This window comes from Hydra vulgaris, chromosome 12 (assembly GCF_038396675.1).
Source record: "Hydra vulgaris chromosome 12, alternate assembly HydraT2T_AEP".
NCBI lineage: Eukaryota > Metazoa > Cnidaria > Hydrozoa > Anthoathecata > Hydridae > Hydra > Hydra vulgaris.
The window spans coordinates 19,915,302-19,938,989 of NC_088931.1; the positions used below are offsets into that span (position 1 = coordinate 19,915,302).

General features: G+C 29.1%; 1 protein-coding gene across 2 annotated transcripts in view; it reads right to left on the minus strand.

Annotated features, from left to right (window-relative positions):
• Positions 1-23,688, minus strand: part of LOC100197824 (transient receptor potential cation channel subfamily M member 1) — a 62,136-nt gene that overhangs the window by 37,693 nt on the left and 755 nt on the right. Inside the window, exon 2 of one of the 2 annotated variants that reach the window (XM_065812475.1) lies at positions 17,472-17,675. In XM_065812475.1, coding sequence (XP_065668547.1) covers positions 17,472-17,648 — 177 coding nt within the window. In that variant the 5' untranslated portion in view covers positions 17,649-17,675. Of the gene's footprint in view, positions 1-17,471; positions 17,746-23,688 lie in introns of those variants that run through there. The other variant, XM_065812476.1, reaches the window with a different exon arrangement.

A 23,688-nucleotide genomic window follows, 5' to 3' on the forward strand; every position in this document is an offset into this window, starting at 1 on the left:
TTTGTTAATTAAAGATTCAAAAACCTTGCTTATGGTAGGAAGAAGACTAATGGGACGGTAGTTAGATTGCTCTCCAGAATTTTTGTAAATAGGGATAACAGATGCCGCTTATCAGAGGCTCTTGTTTTCCAGCAGGCTGAAAACAAGACTCTGATAAGCACTTGTTGAATAATTTTGAATAATAAGTATAGATGACAACTCCGGAGAACACTTCTGCAAGACTATAACAGGTATGTTGTCCAAGCCACAAACTGTAGAAGAGTCTAAGCAGGAAATGACTTTAGGTACAGAGGCTTGAGTGATACGAATGTCAAGCAATTGATCAACCTGTTTGACAGTTATACCAGGTAGAATGCAACTAGTGTAATCAAGATATGATCTTGATGAAAAGTTTTTAGCAAATAATTCAACTTTGTCTTTAGGTGAGATGACAAAGTCTAAACCATACAAGAGAGGTGGAATTACAGATTTGCCCTTATCATTGATACTATTAAAGATTTTCCAGAAGTCACGAGAGCCTAATTTTTGTGATGAAATACGAGATTTCATAACCTCAGAATAGTGGGCTTTGGTGTTAGACAAAACCTTTTTACGATGGTTTCTAGCAGTAATAAAAAGACGTCTGTTTTCTGGAGAATTGTTTGGCTGATAGATATGGAAGTAACAGTTCCGATTTGAAATTGCAGCAGCACAATGTGAGGAAAACCATGGAAAAACTGTTATCAGAAGCACCTTTATCTTAAATAATTAAAAACCAATCTGATGGCAAAATCTACCTCAACTTTCGAAAAAATAAAAAATTTATTTTACAAAAGTAATTATTTTTGGCCATCTTAAACCTCAAAGTTACAAAAAAACACTTTAAAGAAAAAATTTAAATATTAAAAATGCAAATGAAACCGGAATACACAAGCTAATGTGAAAACTATGTTATTTTGTGAGAATAAAGGTGGTAGTCATCATTCATGATAAGTTTTGTAACATTGGATTCAAAATTATATAAGTTAGACCCCCCTAAAAAAGCCTCCAGGCTTAAAATCGTAAAATTAGCTCCATTTTAGAACTGAAAAATACCCGGGTGTCCAGTAAGGTTAACACTTGAAACTTTCAGGAATGTGTCTTCAAAAATTGTATCTTCAATATAAGAAGAAATGCAGAAGAATTTTGGAATGTCTTGTTGCTGCTGAGATATCCGAACTTAAACTTTCTATTATAATAGGATTCTGGAATTCAAAATTGGCCATTTTAAATTTATAATTTAGTCAATATCTTTAAAACTGATGAACATTTTAATGTAAAAATTTATTTATTTAATCATTTTTAAAAAAGGAATTTAAAAATAAATTTTAATATAAAGGTATCTGTACATAAAGGCTTATATTTTTCCAATATATGAATAAATTTGAAGGGACATTAAAGTTTACTCCATTTTATTGCAAAAATTTTATATAAATATCTGAATCATCTGCAATTTCTTGTAAAATTCCAATGTACAATTCATTATCATAGACACATGCAAGATATGTTCCAGCATGTAAATCACCTATGTGGTCCAAAGTCCGGCCTTCTTCATTATCAGTTGTATTAACTGTTGTAAAACATGTATTACCTGATATACGTTTTATTTCTAGCTTCTTATCATTACATGGAATAAAACAATGATGTGAACGCATTCCTAGAAATCTTTTAGAATTAGAGTAGCAGTCATCAAGCTTACCTTTTCTATATGATCTGTTATATTAGTTTCAGAAATATTAATGAACCTAATAACTGTTATATTTTTAGTACACCATTTAAACATTTCAGTAACAAATAATATTTTGTTATTTTGCAGACTTGTCCTTGCTACAAGTCGTTTTACGGTCCTACCAGTGCCATCACATGAACTTTTACCATGACTTGTTGCAAAAATAATCCCACTCTGCATGTATTCCATGGTCTTGAAAATGATGACATAGATTGCTAAGAGCTTTATATTTTTTGTATTTGCTAGCTGCTCTATCACTAAAGTAATAACATAAGGTCAAATTTGGCAAGACAATTTTTATATATTTTAAAACTCTAGCTAAAAATGCATTAACAGCATTAGCATTATGTTGCAGACAGCAAAATATTATGCAATAGTTTATTGGTTTGATTTTATTTTCAAAATCTTTGTAATATATAACGAATGGATGTAGTGTTGCTTAGCTATTATTTCAATGAAAATCTTGGACTGCATCTTAAAATGGCTATAAAACTATAATTTGTGTAAAATCAAGCAAGATAATAATTTGGTTTTGTTGAAGATTTTCTTTCAGAATTTAAAGGAATAAGAACTGTGTCTTTGAAATACAAGTTTTCAGTTGTAGAAACAGTTTCTTTAAGAAACTCCTCTAACAGAAGTTCTCTAACAGAAGTTACCAAACCAATTGCGTTCTCCTTTTTTAACCACGATTTGTATGGCACTATATCCTCATATTCAAAACCATGTTGATTGAAGATATCACTTATATACTGTTTTAAGTTTTCTACATTAGGACAGTAATCACAAGCATACAGCTGCGATTCTCAATGCTATATGCTGTTTTTGATAAAAGTTCTTTATATTCAATGTTACCGGGCACTGCATAAGTAATCAACTTTGAATTTTGGTGTACTTGACAGACACAAACTGAATGCACACCAGATGCACTATCTACTGTTACACACCATTTTGAACGAAGCGGACAAAACTTTAAAAATCCTTTTTTCTCTCCTGTTTTTAGAAAATCTAAATGTAGCTATTTTAGATTTACAAGTAATAATCGCTTTTGGATATGTTGTTATTGACCATCAGTTTTAAATGAAACAAATTCTTTCTTACCAGAACAAATCTGAGAAAATTCGTCACACTGATAAAAATTCTTAACATTTGTTTTAAGTGCTTGTGATATCTTATTTCTAGTAATTTTTTTACACTCTCCTAAGATACCTTTAGACGCCTTTAGTTTACGTGCTTTTTTAAACATTGACTTTGGTACAGACTATTTTTTTATTTTTTTGAATAACTATTTGGTGTTAATGTTAATAGGTTTAATTTTTTATTTCTGTCTGATTTAGCAATTTTTTACTTAATGGTTTCACAAAATAAATCTTGGTCTGTCAATTTTTTCAAATACCCATTGTTTATTAAGCAACAAATAGAAATTTAATTATTGGAAATTCCCAAATAATTTGAAATTAATGTTTGGCAAGAATTTGAAACCTTCTTTAACTTTTTTTCCATAACTAAGTCTGTCTCGAATAGACACTGATTTCAATGGAGAACAATCCAACATCCTGAATGTTTTATTTGCAATTTCAGAACAGTCGGAATGTATGATTTATTGATTTCATCATTGATTCTATTGTTTTCAACAGTTTCATCTTTCTTACGACTAGTTATACAGAGCTTTTGATCTGGGCATAACTTCATTCGTAAAGCGGTTTCTTCATTGACTGACCAAAGAGATTCTAAAAAAAAGAAGAAGAAAAGCAATCTATACAATCATTAAAATTTTTATCAAAATTATAAAACCTTGTATAAACATAAAATTTGTTAAAAACCTCCACCACCAATTTTTTTGTCATTAACATAAAGCAAAGACAAAAAAAAAAAAATTTTAAATTTTTGCAGAAAATCTTAACTTTGAAAATATTTTCAGAAAAATTTTTTTGTAAGATTTTCAACTATTACTTACTAAATGCTTTAGTTTTATGAATTTTATATGGGTCACAACAATACCTTTGTGTAGTTTCATAACGTGCAAGGAACATCTTTTCATGATGAAAACATATAGAACTACAGTTATTTAAAGTCATATCACATAAGCATGCAAGCATTTTTTTTTCTTCTTCTGTGAAGAATAACTCTTTCGCCAACTATTTGAGTAAACAAGGTTTTATGGTAATTAGGGTTTAGTAAAACCCCGATATTACACTTTTTGTTACTCATTTTTAACCCTTAGTTTTAAGATACTTGTTATTATTTTATCTAAACAAAAAAGAAAATGTTATTTCGTTTATCAAAATTAATAAAATATATTTGCATCATACATACTCAATAAGTTGAAATAAAGATTGCATCATTATAAAATGAAGTAATACTTGGCCACTCTTTTTTTTAACCCTACTTAAAAGTAATTTACTTTTTAATTTATTTTTAAATTCCTTGTTTATAAAAAAAAAATTAAACAAATTTTTACATTAAAAATATTCATCAGTTTTAAATATATTGAAGAATCCTATTATGATAGAAAGTTTAAGTTAAGATATCTCAGCAGCTACAAGACATCCCAAGATTATTTTTTTTGCATTACTTCTTCTTATATTGAAGATATATTCCTGAAAGTTTTAAGTGTTAAACTTACTGGACATCTGAGTAATTTTTAGTTCTAAAATGGAACTAGTTTTACCATTTTAAGGCTGGAGACTTTTTTAGGGGGTATAACTTCTATAACTTTGAATCCAATATTACAAAACTTATCATGAATGATGATTACCACCTATATTCTCACAAAATAACACCATTTTCACATTTGGTTGGGTATTCAGCTTTTATTTGTTTTATTAACATTGAAATTTTTTCTTTCAAGTATTTTTTTTTATAACTTTAAAGTCCAAGATGGTCAAAAATAATTATTTTTGTAAATTTTTTATTTTTTCAAAAGTTGAGGTAGATTACTTCCGTCCAATTGATTTTTAAGTATTTAAGATAATTATTGAATCCATATAAATAATAATTTTTATTTATATGGATTCAATAATGAGACTTTTTTGAAAAAGACAATAAATTACTCAAAATAGGCTAAGACATTAACTTTCAAATTGCCGTAATTTTAGAATGCTTCAAGATAATGAATAGAAATTTTAGGGAAATCTATTTTTCCATAATACCTATAAGGGGAGTAAATTTGGAGATGGTCTCCTGGGAATGTTTGACTCATTTTATATGGAATGTTACTATTAAGTTGGGAGTTACTAGAAAAAAAGAATAGAGTTAAAGAGCTTGGAAGCAGTTGACAATAACTTGAAAAGTTTTAGGTTGTATGAGCCAGAAAAATATGAAGATGGAAGAGACTTTCAAAAGGGGAAAAAAACTAGACAATCAAAAGTTTTTCGAGCATGCAGGGACAGATACAATAAAAGGATGTGACTTTGCTGAAAGATGAGTTGAGCAAGTTGAATTTTGGTTGATGGAGGTAGAGATGATGGCTCCGTTGAGCAGCGACCATAATAGCATTTGTGGAAAAGTAAAAGAGATACAACTTTATGGCAACGGGAGAGAGGCTAAAGCTTGGCAGATAAAACAGGTCCAACTGCATTTACAATGCAATTTTGAACCTTGTGTAATAGAGAAAGAGCATCATTAGAAGAACCAACCTAAAGAAAATGACTCAGTGATAGGGTTGCCATTCATTAATAGAGAAATGTCAACAGTGTTGCAATAGTGATTTGCAATAAATAACTGAGATTTGTTAAAGCTAAAATTCACAAGCCACTGCCAGCCCCAATCTGTTATAGGAGTGAAATCAGATTCAAGTCCAGTTGCCTGTTCTAAGTGATCAAAAAAGAAGACTTTTTGCCAAGACAGGAGTATAAAGTTGAGTCGCCCACAAATAGAGCCACTTTAGAGGTAAGGTTTTCAGGAAGATCATAAATGTAGATAAGAAACAAAACAGGACCAAGGACAACCTACTATATTACCTAGCTGTGTGTTACATTTTAGAGGCCAATTTGAATAGGCCAATTTATGCAATAAAAATGACAGTAAAATATAAAAAAACTTATAACCATATATATATATATACATATATATATATATATATATATATATATATATATATATATATATATATATATATATATATATATAATATATATGTATATATATATATATATATATATATATATGTATATATGTATATATGTATATATATATATATATATATATATATATATATATATATATATATATATATATATATATATATATATATATATATATATATATATATATATATAGTTATAAATATATATATATATATTTATAACTATGTATATATATATATATATATATATATATATATATATATATATATATATATATATATAAAACTCTTATATGTTATCCGAAAGTTTTTTCCATAATTTGTTGACAAAAAGTAAAAATTAAAATGCAAGACCAGAATTTTTTTTTTATTAATTAATAGACTGCCTGCCCCAACCAAACCCTCAGTCGATGTAGCAGCACTCCCTTGCGGGTCAGGCTAAAAGATAGTAGATGTAGCAGCACTCCATTGCGAGTCAGGCTATTTGTCAGTCGATATAGCAGCACTCCCTTGCAAGTTAGGCTATTTGTCAGTCGATATAGTAGCACTCCCTTGCGAGTCAGGCTATAAGATAGTCGATGTAGCAACACTTCGCGCATGATTTACAGTAAAAAATATAAAAATAAAAACATTTTATTAAAAAAATAAAAAATAAAAATATTTTATTAAAAAAAATAAAAATAAAAACATTGTTTATATTGTCAAAAACATTCAGAATGTTTTAAAAACATTCTGAAAGTCAAAAGTAATTAAAAGTGACGCATGTGTTGGCATCTGTTGGCATGTGTTGGCAATCACTTTTTTCGCATGTGTTGGCAATCACTTTTTTCCTTCCGTGCTTCCCAAATGCAACAAACTATAATACTATATATATATATATATATATATATATATATATATATATATATATATATATATATATATATATATATATATATATATATATATATATATATATATATGTATATATACTTTTTTTAAAACTTATAAATGTTAAAAAAGCTGAATATCATGGTTAACAATTGTGTTGCATAAGGTTGTGAAATTGGATACAACAGTTCTTTGGAAGATATAAAAGTTGCTTCTTTTCATTTTCCGTTAAAAATCAACAATTGCTTTTTGCAATTTAATGCAAAATTTAATGGAAAATTTTGCATTAAATTGCACGTTTAATGCAAAATTTAATGGAAAGTACAATACTAAAGGTAAAAAATGCAAGTTAAATTGGAGTTTAAACCTTATTCCTGAAATTTTCTCAAGCAAATATTTAAAACAACCTTTAACACTACCACCACCTATTGCTTTGAGGAGACCACCTAAAACTGGTATTTATTTGGAACATGAACTTTGCTTTTTTTTCTGAAAATGATAAAATAACTGAATAAAACAAGTTAAACAGTAAATATTTATCAGAAAGTTTTCAATTTAAAAAACTTAATTGTGTAATTTATTTATTTAAAACTTGATCTGCTAACAGATTTTCCATCAGTTCTTGAATCAATAAAAATTGAACATTGTTTATGTGTAGCTTTGCATAATAAGGTAAATAATGTTCCACTTTCTCCATGATTAACTAATGGTCATAATGGCAAGTTAACTAGTGTGAGTAAGCTAGAAAATCTTGCATGGCTTCTTCTAATGATTAGTCAAGCTCTATTATTAAGATATACATCTTAACAAGCATATGAAATTCTACTTGAATTGTTTCCATTACCTTCGATTTCTTTATTAAATAAAATAAAACAAGTTGCAGTAAATAAAGGCTGTTCATGAGAAAGTTTTAATGTATTAAGATAAAATACAACAGACACAATATTGTAGTGGTGTCTCAGTACAAAGGAGTTGTATTTAAGATCGTTTAAAGAAATCTATTCTTTATATTATAAAAGCAGTACCTAAGGTTACCATACGTAATAAAAGGCTTTTGGATCAAACATCAGCTATTAGTTCTCTTTCTCTATCTGGTTTTAAAATTCAAGTTTTTACTGACAATCATCAAGAGAATGTAAATGCATTTAGTTTGTTTCATTCCAAATATGGTAATCAGTCAAATTTGTTTATTTATCATCCTGATAGTCTAAATGTTAAAATAAAGTCTAAATATTAAAATGTTCGCATTGTTAAAAATATTATAATTAATTTATTACACAGTAAAAAATTTTTCTTTCCATCATTTATATATAATATAAAAGATGACTTTTATAATTGTACAGCTGGTTACTTTACTTAGGGATTTTTGTTTTCTACATTCTAAAGATGAGCAACTTTAAGGCAACTTAAGAAACACTCTAAAAATTAAATATCAAAGTCATCACCCTGGTGATATAAAGCAAAATGTTTCTCTTGCACTATGGATTTTTGATTAAACAACAATTGCAAGTTTTAAAAGTTATTTTATGGAACAAAATGACTTTTCTGATTATATAAGATTTTTTTAAAAAAAAATGGTTAACTGTTTCAAATTCAAAACAGTAACTTAGTCTAAATGAACTTGGTAATGCAATTGATGATGTTAAAAAAAACTTATTATAGGCAAGCTAATGGGATTGAACAAACATCACCTGCTCTTATTACAACTCTGCATTCTAAAGCAATGCTTACAGATGAGCTTATCAATGAAGGATATTTGTATTTTCTTAGTTCACAACAGATGAGTGGTGGGAGATTTCTAGTAAACTTACTAGAAGTTCAACATGCAGAAATTATTTTAGCATGTTGGACTTTAATTAAGGAGAATTTAAACTTAAAGGGGGGGGGGGGGGGAAACAAACAATAAATATGATAACCCAATTAATAATGGATTACTAATAAGATTAGATTTAAACTAAAATGAGATATCTGAATTAACTCCTTTACCTGAAACAGAAGAAGTTGCGACAACAATTGCTGGTTATATAGCAAAAAAATTGATATAGAGAAGCAAATTCAACAATTGCAAACCTATGCTTGCTACAGATGCAGTGGTGGTGTAGTAGTAGAGCACTTGCTTCACAAGCAAGAAGTTCCGAGTTCAACCCCCATATCCCTGGTAGTACAGCGTTCAACTAGTTTCACGGCCCAGCAAACTTGTTGGTCAAGGTTTGTGTTTCAGAGTTTAAGAGTTGAGAGAGAGTTGTAATATAGCCCCTCCCCAAATGTAGTGGCCTTTCCAGTCTTGAGGAGGTGAATAACATTTAAAAAAAAGATGCAAGCAATGTAATATATGTCCAGCAATGTAATATATGTAATATATGTCTAAAAATACTTTCATGAGGTAGTGTTACTGTACCTTGACTTTCACTTAGGGATTTCACATGTGGATGTTTTAGATAATCTTTCAAATTTAATAACTAAACAAGGTGCTAATATCAAAGATATATCAAGCTTTGTTTTATCAAAATACTTTCCAACAGTTTGCTTTACCTGCGATTTACACGAAGAATGGGGGTTTAAATTTTTTTTTTTTTTGTCAGAAGAAATATCTAAATATAGAGGACTTTTTAGAAATTGATGATTGTGCCCCCCTACTTTAAAACCTGTGTTGTCAGCCCTACCATATGAATCAAGCTTATGGAGCTTGCCATATGAATGTCATACGACCATACAGCCCTGCCATATAAATCAAGCTTATGAAGAAGACCAGCTAACTTTATCAAAAGCTTTAGTTATGTCAAGAGCAAAAACCCTTGCAATGCCGCCTCCATCTAATACAGGATAGAATCATACAGTCGCAACAGTTAGCAACTCAGCCATAGAACGAGAAGATTTAAATCTGAGATTAATCCCGCATGAAAAAGTTTTAGAATGAATGTATATAAAAGCACTAAACAAAAAAACTTTAGTTACAAGAGAAAACTACAAACAGTTTTTTTTTTTATTCAAAATAATTTCACAAAGTTGTTTAGAATATTCCAAAAATTAATTTAGCCTTCAGGGTGTTAATCTTGCCTTGTAAATTAAATTTGTGGGTTGAATTATTGACAAATAAGCTTAGGTTCTAGTAATATATCTAGAACAGCAATTAGAAAGATTTAAGAAAACATTTAAAGCAGTGTTCAAAAATAACGAAATAAATTGCTGCTACTGAGCAAGTAAAACAGAGAGTAACCAAAACATTATCAATAAATTGAAGTTCTTACCTTGAAAATTAAAAACTTGGAACATGCTTATTTCTTGAAGTTATTATTAATGAAGACTAAAAACTTGGAACATGCTAATAGAAAACAGAACTAGCTAGCTTTCATCACACACTCAATGAATCATTTTTAACAACCAAATTATATACATACCATCAGCTTCAATTTAAACTTCTTTAGTCGTGTTTTTTAATTTAAAACACCAATTTGTAAATAATTTCACAAAATTACTTATGTTTTCACTAATACTAATATTAGTGAAAAAATAAGTTATTTTTTGAATAGTTTTTGAAGCTATTAGTAATAGCTTCATATAAAATTGGTTGCAGAGAAATACACAATAAAAGCAGACAATAATTGAAGAGTTCTTCTTGACTTCTTGACCCTTTCCCCCATTTAAGGATTTTCGCTGTGAATCAGTAATTTTCGGTGATTATTGCAATCGTTTAGTAAACCTGATTTAGACTTAAAACCGTGTGTTAAAACGGAGGAAAGTCTTGTTTTAAATTCACTTATTAACTTTGGCTGTATTATATTTTATATGTGAAATAAATAAACTAAAAGCATCATTCTTCTTTTTCATCAGAAATTCTTTTTTTTTTTTTAATCGGAAAAACAGATAAAGTAAGTTGCAAATATACTTAATAGAAATAATGATTTAAAAAATGAAAATTGGCGCAAGAATATTGGCGCGTATTTATTAATTCCTCGATATTTTGCAGTTGTTAACAACAACAAAATCGCGGAATTAATTATTACCCGCCAATATTATTAACTTTCAAACGTTAACAAGTTGTTAACGTTTTTTTTTAAAACAATTGTATTTAATAAGTTAATTCACATTCAAATTATGAAGAAAATAATGACAAAGTTAAAGTATTGAAAATTAGTTTGGGTGATTAGGAAATTACATTTGTGTTGGATCAACATTATAAAATGATTGGTGTTGACTACAAGTTGTATTGAGACGGGAACTGATGGGGCTGCAGCCCCAGGTCCTTGGAAACAAATAAACCCTTTTAAAATTAACTGCTTGGTAGCTTGGGAGAAAAAAAAAATTGGTAGAGTAAAGTAAAGGTGCTTAAAAAGGTGCATATTGTGCTTTTCTAGATGTCGGTAAGGAATAATAATTATCTATCAGCAAGTCACCCCATAAAAATAAAATAAAAACTTCTCAAAGGACCTCAAAAATATGCTGAAATTGATCGCAACTTGAAACCATCAAGTTTTCAATTTGCCATCAACATTCAAGCAAAAGAAATGTCCGAAAAAAGAAATTCACAGAAGATATTAACTCAGTTGATCATTTTTAAAAAATTTACCTTTCCAAGAAGATAAAAAAAAGCAACAGACTTAGAGTCATCCCCTGGTATAGCCTCGTTCCCGCTCGGCATTTTCAGGAAACCGCCACATTAGGCCCTACTATATTTACAGCCCAGACCTAAAAATATCTTAATCCGGCGCTGATTGATTACTACTTCAAGGCATTTTATTGTGTTGCAAGTAAAAAAAGTTAAATGACATCTATTAAAGTGGTGGACGGGGAGGATTCCCGAGGCCCGTATTAGTACAAATTTTTTTTTTCGTCATATTTTTTGAACTCGTATATCTAAGTTCTAAATATCAATAGTTACTAAGTATCAAAAAATATCAAGAAAATGTCACTAAAAGTTTTGTTATCATAAATAATCAAACTACAATTAACTTTGCATGTAGTCAAAAAATTTGAATTTCTTTTTTGTTTCATCATCATTCAGCTTAAAAATACAAATGCGCGAGAATATTTATGAATGAGTGAGAATATTTTTGGATAATAAATGGCTTTTGACATCCATCTTGTATGATGATCAGAATCCGCATAACGTATACGGAGACCTCTTTTAACTTCACCAGTTCTTCATATTCCTTACAAAGAAAAGTTTTCCTCTCCAAGCATTCCGTTGTCCATTTCTTTGCTTCGTGTGCTTGTTGAAATAAAAAAACTATTTTTATCATGAGGTCATTCCCATGCTTTAAGTTCTTTTATACACTTGTTATGGTTATAAAACTCTTCCTTAAATCTTTTAAAAAGCTAAACTCTTGGTAATATGTTTAAATTACAAATAGTATTGGATGCGAATATGACGTCTCCATTCAAGTTAAAATAGAAAACGACCAGTTTGCTTCTTAACTAGAATTGTAGCTATATTATACGCTCCACTGTTTGCAGCTGTTGTATCGTATTCAAGTTCATCAACAGATGCTTTCAATTGCCAATTGTCTATTAGCTTTATTTTTAATTCATAAAAAAAGTTTCTTGTGCAAAAGAAGTAATCATTAGACTTAAAAGAAGTAATCATTAGACTTAAAAGAAGTAAACTTTGAACTTAAAAGAAGTAACGGTTAGACTTAAAAAAAGTAACCGTTAAACTTTTAAAGTAGTAAACGTTAGACTTAATAGAAGTAAACGTTAGAAGAAATCAATTAATGTAAAAGAAGTAATTGTTCGACTTAATAGAAGTAAACATTAGATTTAAAAGAAGTAATCGTAAGAATTAAAAGAAGTAATCGTTAGACTTAAAAGAAAAGCTCCATTGTTGTAGTACAATTTTTTTTTTTACTTTCTGAAGCCTCTAATATCTTTATAAAATATTTTTCTTTAGTGTGGGTTAGTATTTAAAACAAGAAATTTTATTTTGAAAAGTATAATATTTTTACATAGTTCTTATTAATACTCTTGAATTAATATTTACCCTGTAAAAAATGTTTTTATTATATTCGTGAGTTTTTCAAAAATATAACTGGGTCTCAAAAGAAGCGTATTTAGGTAAAATGTCAGTATTTAGGTAAAAATTTTTTGTCTGTTAAGTTAAAACTTACAAAAATCTGGTCACAAAACTTAAATACGCCAAAACATCTGGCCATTTAATAAAAATTAGAAAAAAACATCAAGTATCCTGATTTTCTCTCAGCAATACCGTCGGTGGTTCATAGAAATAGATTGTCTTCATTAACTCCCCACCAAATTCTCTACGATTAATAATAAAAAGTCAAAAGGAACCGATGCTCGTGACTCAAACCGTTGAACCATAATCTGTTTCTCATCTTATTAGCCAGGCTCATATAAATAATATAGTACGAGATTTATACTTGTTAAAAGAACATGCTTGGCTTCTTGGATATTGTTTAAAACAATAAAGATTATTGTCACCTGGGCACGATATATCGGTATACAGAAATTTCACAGCTTTCTATTCAATGAATGATTTTAATTGCTAGTGCAATTATCAGTCAATAAGTAGTACCAAAAAGTGAATTGCGTCTTTGTATTGATTCTTCAAAACGTAGCTGGACTGTTGGACAATGGTAAGACGCAGCTATCTATTCCAGTTGTACTTGGTATTGAAATGAAGAAGATATACGAAAGTATAGAACATGTGAAGACTATCAACTACTCAAAGTATATTCTTGACAATTTTCAGCTATTTGAAAACTATTGCTCTTTTTCTATTAATACAGCTAGAGTATACAAAACGAAAGTGTTTCTTGTGGCTTCGGAAAAGCAGAGATAATGCTAGCCACTACAAACGTGGAGAACGGTCTGCTAGAAAAGAATTTACTCATGGTCTTTTCAACATAAAACATCTAAATCTTACTCACACGGCATAGTTCTTCTAGCTTTGCACATCAAATAAGGTCTTATAAAAAACTTTGTTGAGACCATGAATAAAGATGATCCAGGAAATTATGTTATAAGTTCAGAGTTTATTCATAATTTCCCAATATTCAGGAAAGCTAAGAGCTGATATTTTTACTGGCCCACAGATCAGATGTGTTACACGTGAAAGTGATTTGCGAAAATATTAAAGAACACCAAACATGCTTCCTGACTAATTGTTGACAGAAATGTATAATCTTGGTAATTTATCTGATTATTACAATGAAAGATTCTACCAGGTAATGTAAATTAAACAAAGATATCAGAAAAGGTATTACATAGCCATAATTGAATGACTTTTGCTGGTTCAGAGGAAGCAGTAGTCGACTTTGTCTGAATAAAGATAACAAAGCTGATCAATTATTCTAAAATGTGCACAATAGGAGCTTGTATGACTATTTGAGATGCCATTTCGTCGTTGATGTAGGAGAGAGTGGGGTTGGTTGTCATATTTTTTACGTTTTAGACTGCTTATATTTTATTTTTCATTAAATCAAAGCCAAACTTTCCGCAAAGATAGTTTAACTATATCTATATGTAACTGTTACAACGGTTTCATGACATTGAATTAAATATATTTTGTTCTAAAATTAATTTTGAAAGACCTCTGCTGTGTGACAACCAACCCCAACCACAGGGTTAGTTGTCACAGAGTGTGGGGTTGGTTCTCTTTATTTTGCCAATAACTGTTTATTATCCAAACATACCATTTCTTGGCATGTTTGGATAATAATCTTAATATAAATAAAGAAAACCCAACTTACACCAGAATAAGTGTTTTTAAAAATGGTTTTTTATTAATGTTGTTAAAAGAACAGATTGCACAAATAAACTGCAGTAAGTGTGCATTCTTCATGAACCCATATTTTGCAAAGCTGCCATTGAATCTACTGTTCTGTTGCTAGAAAATTATCCAAAACAGTAGATGGATAAATACTCTTTATCTTCAGATGCATTTAAGACTGTCAAAATGCTTTTTTTAGAAAAATTTGACTTTTACAGCTTTTTGTTTACTTTCATTCACATTTGGTTTAGGATTTTTAGTCTTACTATTTTGCTTGTTTTTATAATTAGTAAGCCATGCTTTGACAGGTAAGTTAGGTATAATCATTGTTAAACACTTTTTTCTACTTCTTTTGATGCTTATCTTTGATCTGCTTTAGGACAGAGGCTTAATACTCTCAGGTGATATGATTAAGTTTTTAAAAACTAATGGAATGATTGCGTCATAATTAAAATTTTTATTTGAAGTGGATCTTTTAACTTCTTTCTGGCTGGTTAGCTAGTATCTGAATAACTTTTCTTCTTCTTCGTTCTTTAAACTTTTTATTTAGTGGTTATAATTGAATACGATTGGCGTATGAATGTTGAATATGGTTATGAATGTTGAATATGGTATAGCTGAATACGGCTGGCAGATTTCTTTGATTGATGAAGCATGTAAAGAAGATGGATTTGGGCGATTGGTTACATGATTAGAAAAATAATCAACACCAATAAAAATATCAGGATTTAATGAGTAAACACCCGTTACAGCAAAACCGCATAAATATTCTTGGGAGATACAGCCTGTGAAAATGCAATGTTTACAACTTTTGGAATATCATATATTGTAATGGTTTTTCTAGGATTCATAACCAACCATGAATTCATAGGAGTATTATATAGTTTTTGAGGGGACCGTAAACTTATCCAAGGGCTGCAATCTCTGTGTGCAATGTTGAAGAAAGGTAAGCATTACTACTCCATTATTTTTTGCAAAATCTAATCTTTTAATACTAAGATGTGTATCACAAATGTCAAGCAAGTATTGCGTACAAAATGTTTCAGGTAATTTACAAAGTTTTTTTCTTTTATCGAGCCACTTAGATTGGTATCTCTGGTGCTTTCTGTTGGTGCTTATATAAGGAAATAATTTTTAAAGTTTTGACGAGGAAAAATAAAAAATGGTGAGAAGCTATTTTTAATAGTATTTATTATGCATGCTAAAGTTGTAAGTGTCCCTCGTTTAACTGATCTGGTGGCACTTGTTTTAATCCCATCTTGGTAATAATTTTTTTAGATCTCTGTCTAGTAGTTAGTGCTGTTTTGTCCATGCTCCAAATGCCATTTGATGAGAAGGAGTAATTATGCTGAAATAATTGCAAGTTATTGAAAAATGATGCACATTGCTTATTAAAACTGGTTGCTTAACTTAAACTAGTAACTTCAACTTTATGTAATTACTTAAATAGCGCTTCATAAACGCAGTAAACCAATCTTTACCAGCTTGTACTTTTACAACCCAAGAGTTAGAAACTTTTATATTATTTTTAGTTGTAAACTGGAAAGCAAGTTTTTTCACATCAGTAGGAGTTAGACTAAAATAAATTTCTGCTGCTCGCAACAGGTTGTTGACGAGTTCTTTTTTTATAGTATCTGGCAATTTCAGTCGTTTTTTAGATTAAATATTCACGCAGGTGGAGTTTTGACTTTGTTCAAATAGATCTGCTATAGAACCATGTGATAGGTTAGTAAGAACAATTTTTTTACAATAACGTGTAAATTTTTTGTAGTTAATCTCATGGAATTTTCCTTCTGATCTAATAGATATGATATTAATCTTTATATCTTTAACAGCACGCGTTATGAGATTTGTAGAAGTTTTTCCTAATAGTTTTTTTTTTAATGTTGTGGCATATTTTTTACTACGCAAAGAATAAATGTTCACATATTCATTTTTGTTTAATTTATTCATTTTATTTGCCTTAAGAAGTGTGAATTTCATGAGAATTTATATAATTATAGATTACGTCTCTCAAATGAATAAAAAAACTTTATAAATGTACATTCAAAACACAATAAAATAATTTTCGTTTAAAAAAAGAAAAATTTTAAGTAAGTGAAATTCGACTTTTACATATCAAAAAACACATATAAACAAGCAAGTTTTTTTCAACCCGCTAAAAAAAGATGGAAATTACTGTGAAAATGTCTTTTTTGGATAAGGTTTCTGTTGCACAATTTAAAAACTCTAAATCTTATCTACATTTTTAGTAACAAATTTTGTGACAACCAACCCGCGTGACAACCAACCCCGCTCTCCCCTACTTTAGTTTAACCATTAAAATCTAATCGTTATAAAAAAAATTAGTTTATAATTATTTAATAATTTTTGATTTAACTAGAAAACTATATGGCTGAGAAAAGGTTTTAGGTCAGTTTTAAAATCAGGAACCTCAAATCACTGCAACTGAAGATGTTCATACATCATTTATCTCTTGGGTAGCAATGCAAAAAAAAAAAAAATATTGTTCTGTAATTTTAACATTTCGAAAAATTAAACTTAAATTTTACAAATCCTCATTCTGGTTGGATTGAAAACTTTGCTTTCATGCTTTTAAAGTAAGATTTTTTTCTAGTTACTACAGAACGACAGTGATAGATCCAAGGGGTATTGGGTATGCACCCCCCCCCCCCCCAGAATCTAAAAGTCTTAAAATATCTTAGATATTGAGGACCTTTTTTATTTTTTTTATTATTTTGCAGACGCAAATTTAATAAAAATACACAAATATTTCAACATATCTACAACCCCCACCATACCCCCCTTCCTCCAAAAAAAAATTTCTTGGTCCGTAACTGCAGATCGGTAGTTATATTACGAGTTTTTATTAGAGATTGTAACTTTAAATAGAGAGCGGGAGAGCTAAAACTCAGTAGTGTCTACTTATATTCTGAAAAAGTAAGATTTTAATCTCATTGATCTCATATAGATATATTATAAATATAACATATAGTATATTTTAGTAAAATATATAAAAGCACTATTAAAACATAGTGACTTACTTTAGCTGTAGCCCTTCGTGTTGCACCTTTAAAATAAACTTTTCCAAATGCATTAGTTGGATAAAGACTTCCGTCTTGGCTCGGTAACAAAATATTCTCTTTAACCCATTTAACTTTAGGATCGCACAGTAATTCAGTTTTATCAAAGTTGCTTGAGTTAAAATTATATTCCCCCATCGAGAAATGCTACGTTAAAGTTTCCCTCTAAAAAATTATTCAAAGTGTTTTGAAAATAAAACCAAGCTTTTTAACTAAGTTTTTTTTCGTTCCTGTCAAAAAAAAAATTCTTTCTTAAAATTAAATAGAAGTTTTAAAAATTAATTGAACTAAGACATTTGCTTCATTGATATCTAATTTTATAAAACCCACTAGGCTAATTACACTATTGGCCTATTCAAAAAGTGGGTAAAAATTTTTTCAAAGATATTAAATTAAAAAATTAATTAAATAAGCAAGCGTGGGTCAAAGTATTTTTAGTTTTGTATGTAAGGCCATGTATGATTAGAAAGCGCTTTTACTTAACGTTTTCTAATTACACGTAGTGTTACATTTAATATATAATTTCGTTGCTTGATGTCTATCCTTATTTGGTCTCACAGTTTTTGTTTTTTTTCTTCTTCATGAGTTTTTTTTCATTAACCTCAAACTTGAATAATTTTTGCATGTAAAATTACAAAAAAGAACCTGCTAATAATAATCTCTCAATATAATATGCCGCCGAACTACTAATCTTTTACTCAAGCTGCAATAATAATATAAAACTGTGTATAAAAGTATTATTTATATAAAGCAGGGACCCGTAAAATGAATCATTGTAGCATTTATGATAAATGGATCAGTCAAATGGATTTGTCAAATGAAGTGTTTTTTTTTTTCATTATTACAGCACTATTTTACCTTGACATTTTGAAAACGTTAGTAATTTTTATTTTTTATCAAAACTATATATTAGGGCAATTCTACCAGGCAAAATTTTTCGGAAACAAAAGTTGGTATGGGTGGGGAAAATTTTATAAGTGAAACCAAACACATTTTTATAAAAAAATAGTTAAAATATATGTAAAACTGATTCAGGCTTCAACATTTAAAAACTGACAAAATTGGGAATATTTGTGCAAAAAAATACACTTCTCACTTGGATATAGCGTATTACAAAAATTGGCTAAATCATAAAGAATTAATATAAATGTTAAAACTTAATAATATAAAAATAAAAAATATATAAAGCTTAAATGTCTTTGGGTGTCACCCATAAAATATGGGTCTGAGAGGCGCTAAAAGAGACTAACTCTCAGATCAACGCATGTAAAAAAGTGTAAACTTTACAGAGTTTATGGCATTGATTGAATAAAAACAAAACATCAGTTTAAATTTTTTTAAATTAGCAATCAATTCGTCATTTGCTTGGGATAAAATAATTGGCTTTATTAACATTTCTGTGATTTTCTTTTTTACTCTAATCTTTAAAAGAAAAAAATTTTGCCTTTTTTGAGATCATAAACTAGCTTAGATGATTTGGTTACAGACTTTACAGCATTTTTAATTGATTGAGAGTTGTTAAGAAAATATGTAAATGGAAAAACCTCTCTAGATTCTTTTGTGTTTATCAGATAAACAGATGGAAAACTAATTGTAGTAGAAGGTTCTACCTCAATTTGACATGCTCTAGGTCATTCCAACATTTACAGTCTTCATGACTGATTAGGGTTTAATCTTAGGGAAAATTTTATTTTCTTCCTTTCATTATCTATTAAGCTTAGTTTATTACTAAACTTGGTGTTTTATAGGTAATGCAAATTAAAATTGAAATTTTTTTTTTATTAAAAAAAAGTTGCTACCATTATGTTGGTTTGTTTACGATGTTTCAGATACAGTCATTCCGGGTAACTCTGTATGCTTGGCGCTAGTTTTAACTCTACATAAAATTTTTTACAAACCAATTAAATATTTTTACAAACCAATTAAATATTTTTACAAATAGGTGTTCTTATATTCTAAAATCTGCTTTTTCTAGATTTTTATAAACTTTTTTAATTTACTAGTTACTTTTTAAGAAAACAAAGTTCAAGTATGGATTCAAAGTTACACTTGCATTCACGGTAACTTTGAATAGGGTCATTTCGGATAAAGCGAGCCAATAAAACTAAAATCAGTGTGTATTAATAACTATGTGAGATATCTTAATACTTCTTGTACTAGAAAAATCTATAACAGATACCTAAACTATGATATAATGTAAAGTGAGCCACACTAATATAAAGTGAGCCAAGTAAACTATATATAATACATAGGAAAGGCTCGCTTTATATTAACAAATTTATAAAGTGAGCCACCATTATTGGTAAAGCGAGCCAATAGCTTATATGATTATTCTAAAGTGAGCCATATAGCTTTTATTTCAGACAAAAATTTACAAAATTGGAAGTATTATTACAAATAATATTTACTATATTAATATTAACTTTATTACCTACGATATAGTAAACTGGTATTAAAAGTTTGCAAACATTAACCTAAAATGCATACAATGCAAAAAATTTAAAGAACAAAAGCAATATAAAAATGTCAGCGACTAGTCTAATAAAAATAATACTGCTAAAGCTGCAGATAAATGATGCAGTACAAAATACAAAATATCATGTCTTAACTAGAGTTAATTTACTTAGTTGTTGTTTGAACACAATCAGCACATAGTTGTCCACGCACGGTTATTTCGATACAGCTCTCATGTAACCAATCACGGCACGCGTCACACTCAATCCATTCATCATCAATGAGAGGATCAGTTGCTTCACCATATGCAAACCCACAATATTTTCAAATGTCCTCTTCTTTTTGTTTCTTTTCTTTTTTGGATTCTTTCTTTTTCTTTATAACCTTCTGTTTAACAGTTTTCTTCTGTTTCTTTTCTTTGCTGGTCTCTTTCTCTTTAGCTGCTTTTTTTGTTATTGGTTTGGTTCTTTCTTGAATAAATGCTACATTTTCTTCTGATGTCAATTCATAAGATGGTGGTTTCTTACGTGGCCGACTGCTTTGTGGTCGATCTCTGTGTGGCACTGGCATCAAGTTTTCGAAAGACACATCGAGGTCTGCTTGTTCAATTGACACAATTGCATTTTCATCAGTGGTAGGTAAACAAGTACTACCAGCAATATCAGTATTGACATGTTGCTCATGCTGCTTATCTAGGCGAGTATTAGAATTAGATGCATTAATATTATCTTTATTAGCTGTATTAACAAGTTTAGCACTAGAACTATTTGAAATATCTGGCAATTGCATTTCATTCAGATTAATTATGTCAACGGATTCGGTCACAGAAATCAACTGCAAATTCATAGCTGCATTAGGTACAGGTGGCTGTTCAATACTCGATCGCAGTGGCAAACAAGAGTTTTCAATATTTGACAACATATTGGGCTGAGAATTCGAGGCTGTTGAATCTAATTTTCTTTCTGTAATGGTGCTTGGTGCAAAAGCCTCTTCGGGAATAGCTTTGGCATTAAATGGAAACAAGCTAGTAGCACGAAAGCCAGCCTGAGCCATATTTCCATTTTGCCATAAATTTTGTTTTGTGCCTGCATGACTTTGAGGCCTCGGCAGTTTTTTTGGACTTCGATGTTGTCCTCGAATTGCCGGTACCTGCTCGGACAATTTTTGTTTTCCTTGAGATTTTTGGCTTCTTCGGGCCGTGATCGGTTGATAACGTACCATTCTGTAAAAATATAAAAAATTCCAATAAATTAACAATTCATGTGGGTCAAAAAGCAAAAAAGTTTATAATATTTTTTACATTTATTTATTATTGCAATTTTTGGAAAAGTGAGCCAATGGCTCGGTTTACCTGAGTGCCCTTGGCTCGGTTTATCTAACAGTAATGCAAAACCGAGCCAGGTTGAAAATTCGATTAAAAAACTTTATCATCGCTCAAATACATATCAACACTATATTTTTTGAAATAGTTTCTCATATTACTAATATTACAATCATATTTACTATAAATAGTGTCAAATATGAAATACTCACTTTTCTTAATTGAAGCTAAACAAAATATAAGGTCTTAAAGCGAAAAAACGTTTTGTTACTACTCGAATGATTATAATTATACCACCGCGAAAATAATTGCTTAGCAACTGTTTTTAAAATATTCATTAGACTTTAAAATGAATAACTAATATTAAATAAATTGTTATAAATCGAAAGCATAATTTGATTTCGTAAAATTGCAATATTTAGGCGACCGGCTCGCTTTATCCGATGGCTCGCTTTATCCGAAATGACCCTACTATTAAACTGAATGTCAATTTTAATCTTTTTATTCTAAAAAGTTGTTTAGATTTCTTTCCATTGCATTAAAATAATTTTTAAAGACATCTAATAAAAATATTTTGACAATAAACATACAAGTTATTCAATAAGATAATGCAAATCACTAATTAAACTTGTTGATCAAATTTTAAGATTATGAAAGAAAAAGTTTTAAAGACATATATAATTCTCTACTCATAAACATCATTTACTATAAAAAAATTACAGTGTTTAAGGTTTACAAAAAATCAAAGTTAGAATATCTGAATATGAATAAAATTAATGCAACTCTGTAACCAATATGTCATTTATTGTATACACACTTTCATCAGTTGAGAAGAACTCATTTGGAATGTTTCCAAAAAATCTATCAGCAATTTAATTTTTTTTGACTTGGCTAAGGTATAAGTTCCGTCATACACGATGCGTACACGATGCATACACAATGCGACAAAATGAATTTTAAACAGGTTGTTGGTTTTTGGTGTTAGTAGTAATAAGTACTCTGTTTTGAGACACAAACTTTTTCAATATTACCATTGTCTCGTTCAACTTGAAAAATCACAATCAACTTGGGTTCATTGTCAATTCATTAGGCTGAGTGGCAATAAACTCTTTTATAGCATAACCACGGTCTTCGAAAGCATGTGCATTATAATTGTTTACTTGTTCCAATAAAAGAACTGCACAATTTTTAGACATGTAAAACTTCAATAAAGTGCTCATTGTTCCCAATAACCTAATAAACATCAACATATTTCTTAAAAAATGATCAAATATTGAGTTAAGCATCAATATTTCATATTATACCCACGTTATACATATTATTAGGAATTACTCCATGTAATTCGTTTTCTAGGTTTTGAATAACTGAAAAATAATTTTATATGACAACCCTGTATACGTTTCCTTGAAATACTAAATAGCCTATCAAAAATGGGTATCTGTCAAGATATATATATATATATATATATATATATATATATATATATATATATATATATATATATATATATATATATATATATATATATATATATATATATATATATATATATATATATATATATATGTTTTATATCGTAATCAGTTTGATCATTATATGATTAGCGTATAAATAAGTTTTGACCTCAGCGCTAGAAAAGCACATTTTTATTTATTGCCATTAAATGCATATTAGCTGGTGTTAAAATACTTAACTTATTCAGTAATTATGCTTAGCGTGTCGCCCACGAAGAGTGACTCTGTAATCTTTTTTTTTTCTTCTATCAATTTTAGTCTCGTAAAGGTTGTTCACCTTCTGATGATCTAAAATAATCAGTTTTCACAATGCATCACTAAGATTTTGTTGAATAAAATCATGAAGCACAATGTTAAAAAGTTTCATTTCAAGGGAATGTTCAGGGATCTCATAGCAAAAACTGCATTTTCAGGTTCATCGTAATTTTACTATCATCGTTCATTTTGATGAAAATTCATAGCCACAACGAGTTATCTGCTCATCATGGGTCAATATTTTAGTTAAACTTTAGGCTGCGAATTCACGGCAGCAATGATTTCCCGTGGTCGTATTGCAATTAGTTTTCAGCGGCAAACTGAGCTAAGCGTCAGGTGTTCGAAAGCTTGTAAAGCTTTCATCTGGTGGAACTGCAGCTGAGTAATAAAAAAATAGTCTTACATTTTATTTATTTATTACAATAATTAATAAAACTTATAAATAAAAAGTTTAATATTGATGAAAGGAAGCAACACCAAAATTTTCTATGCTGACAATCAACGTTGCTGCAAATTTAAACTCCTGACATATTTAAGTAGTTGTCGTAAACTTGGCCACGGCATTTCCGCAAGTCAAACCTTTTTTTTATATGTAAATTAACAATACTCTCTGTTTTCTCTTTAAATCTTTCAC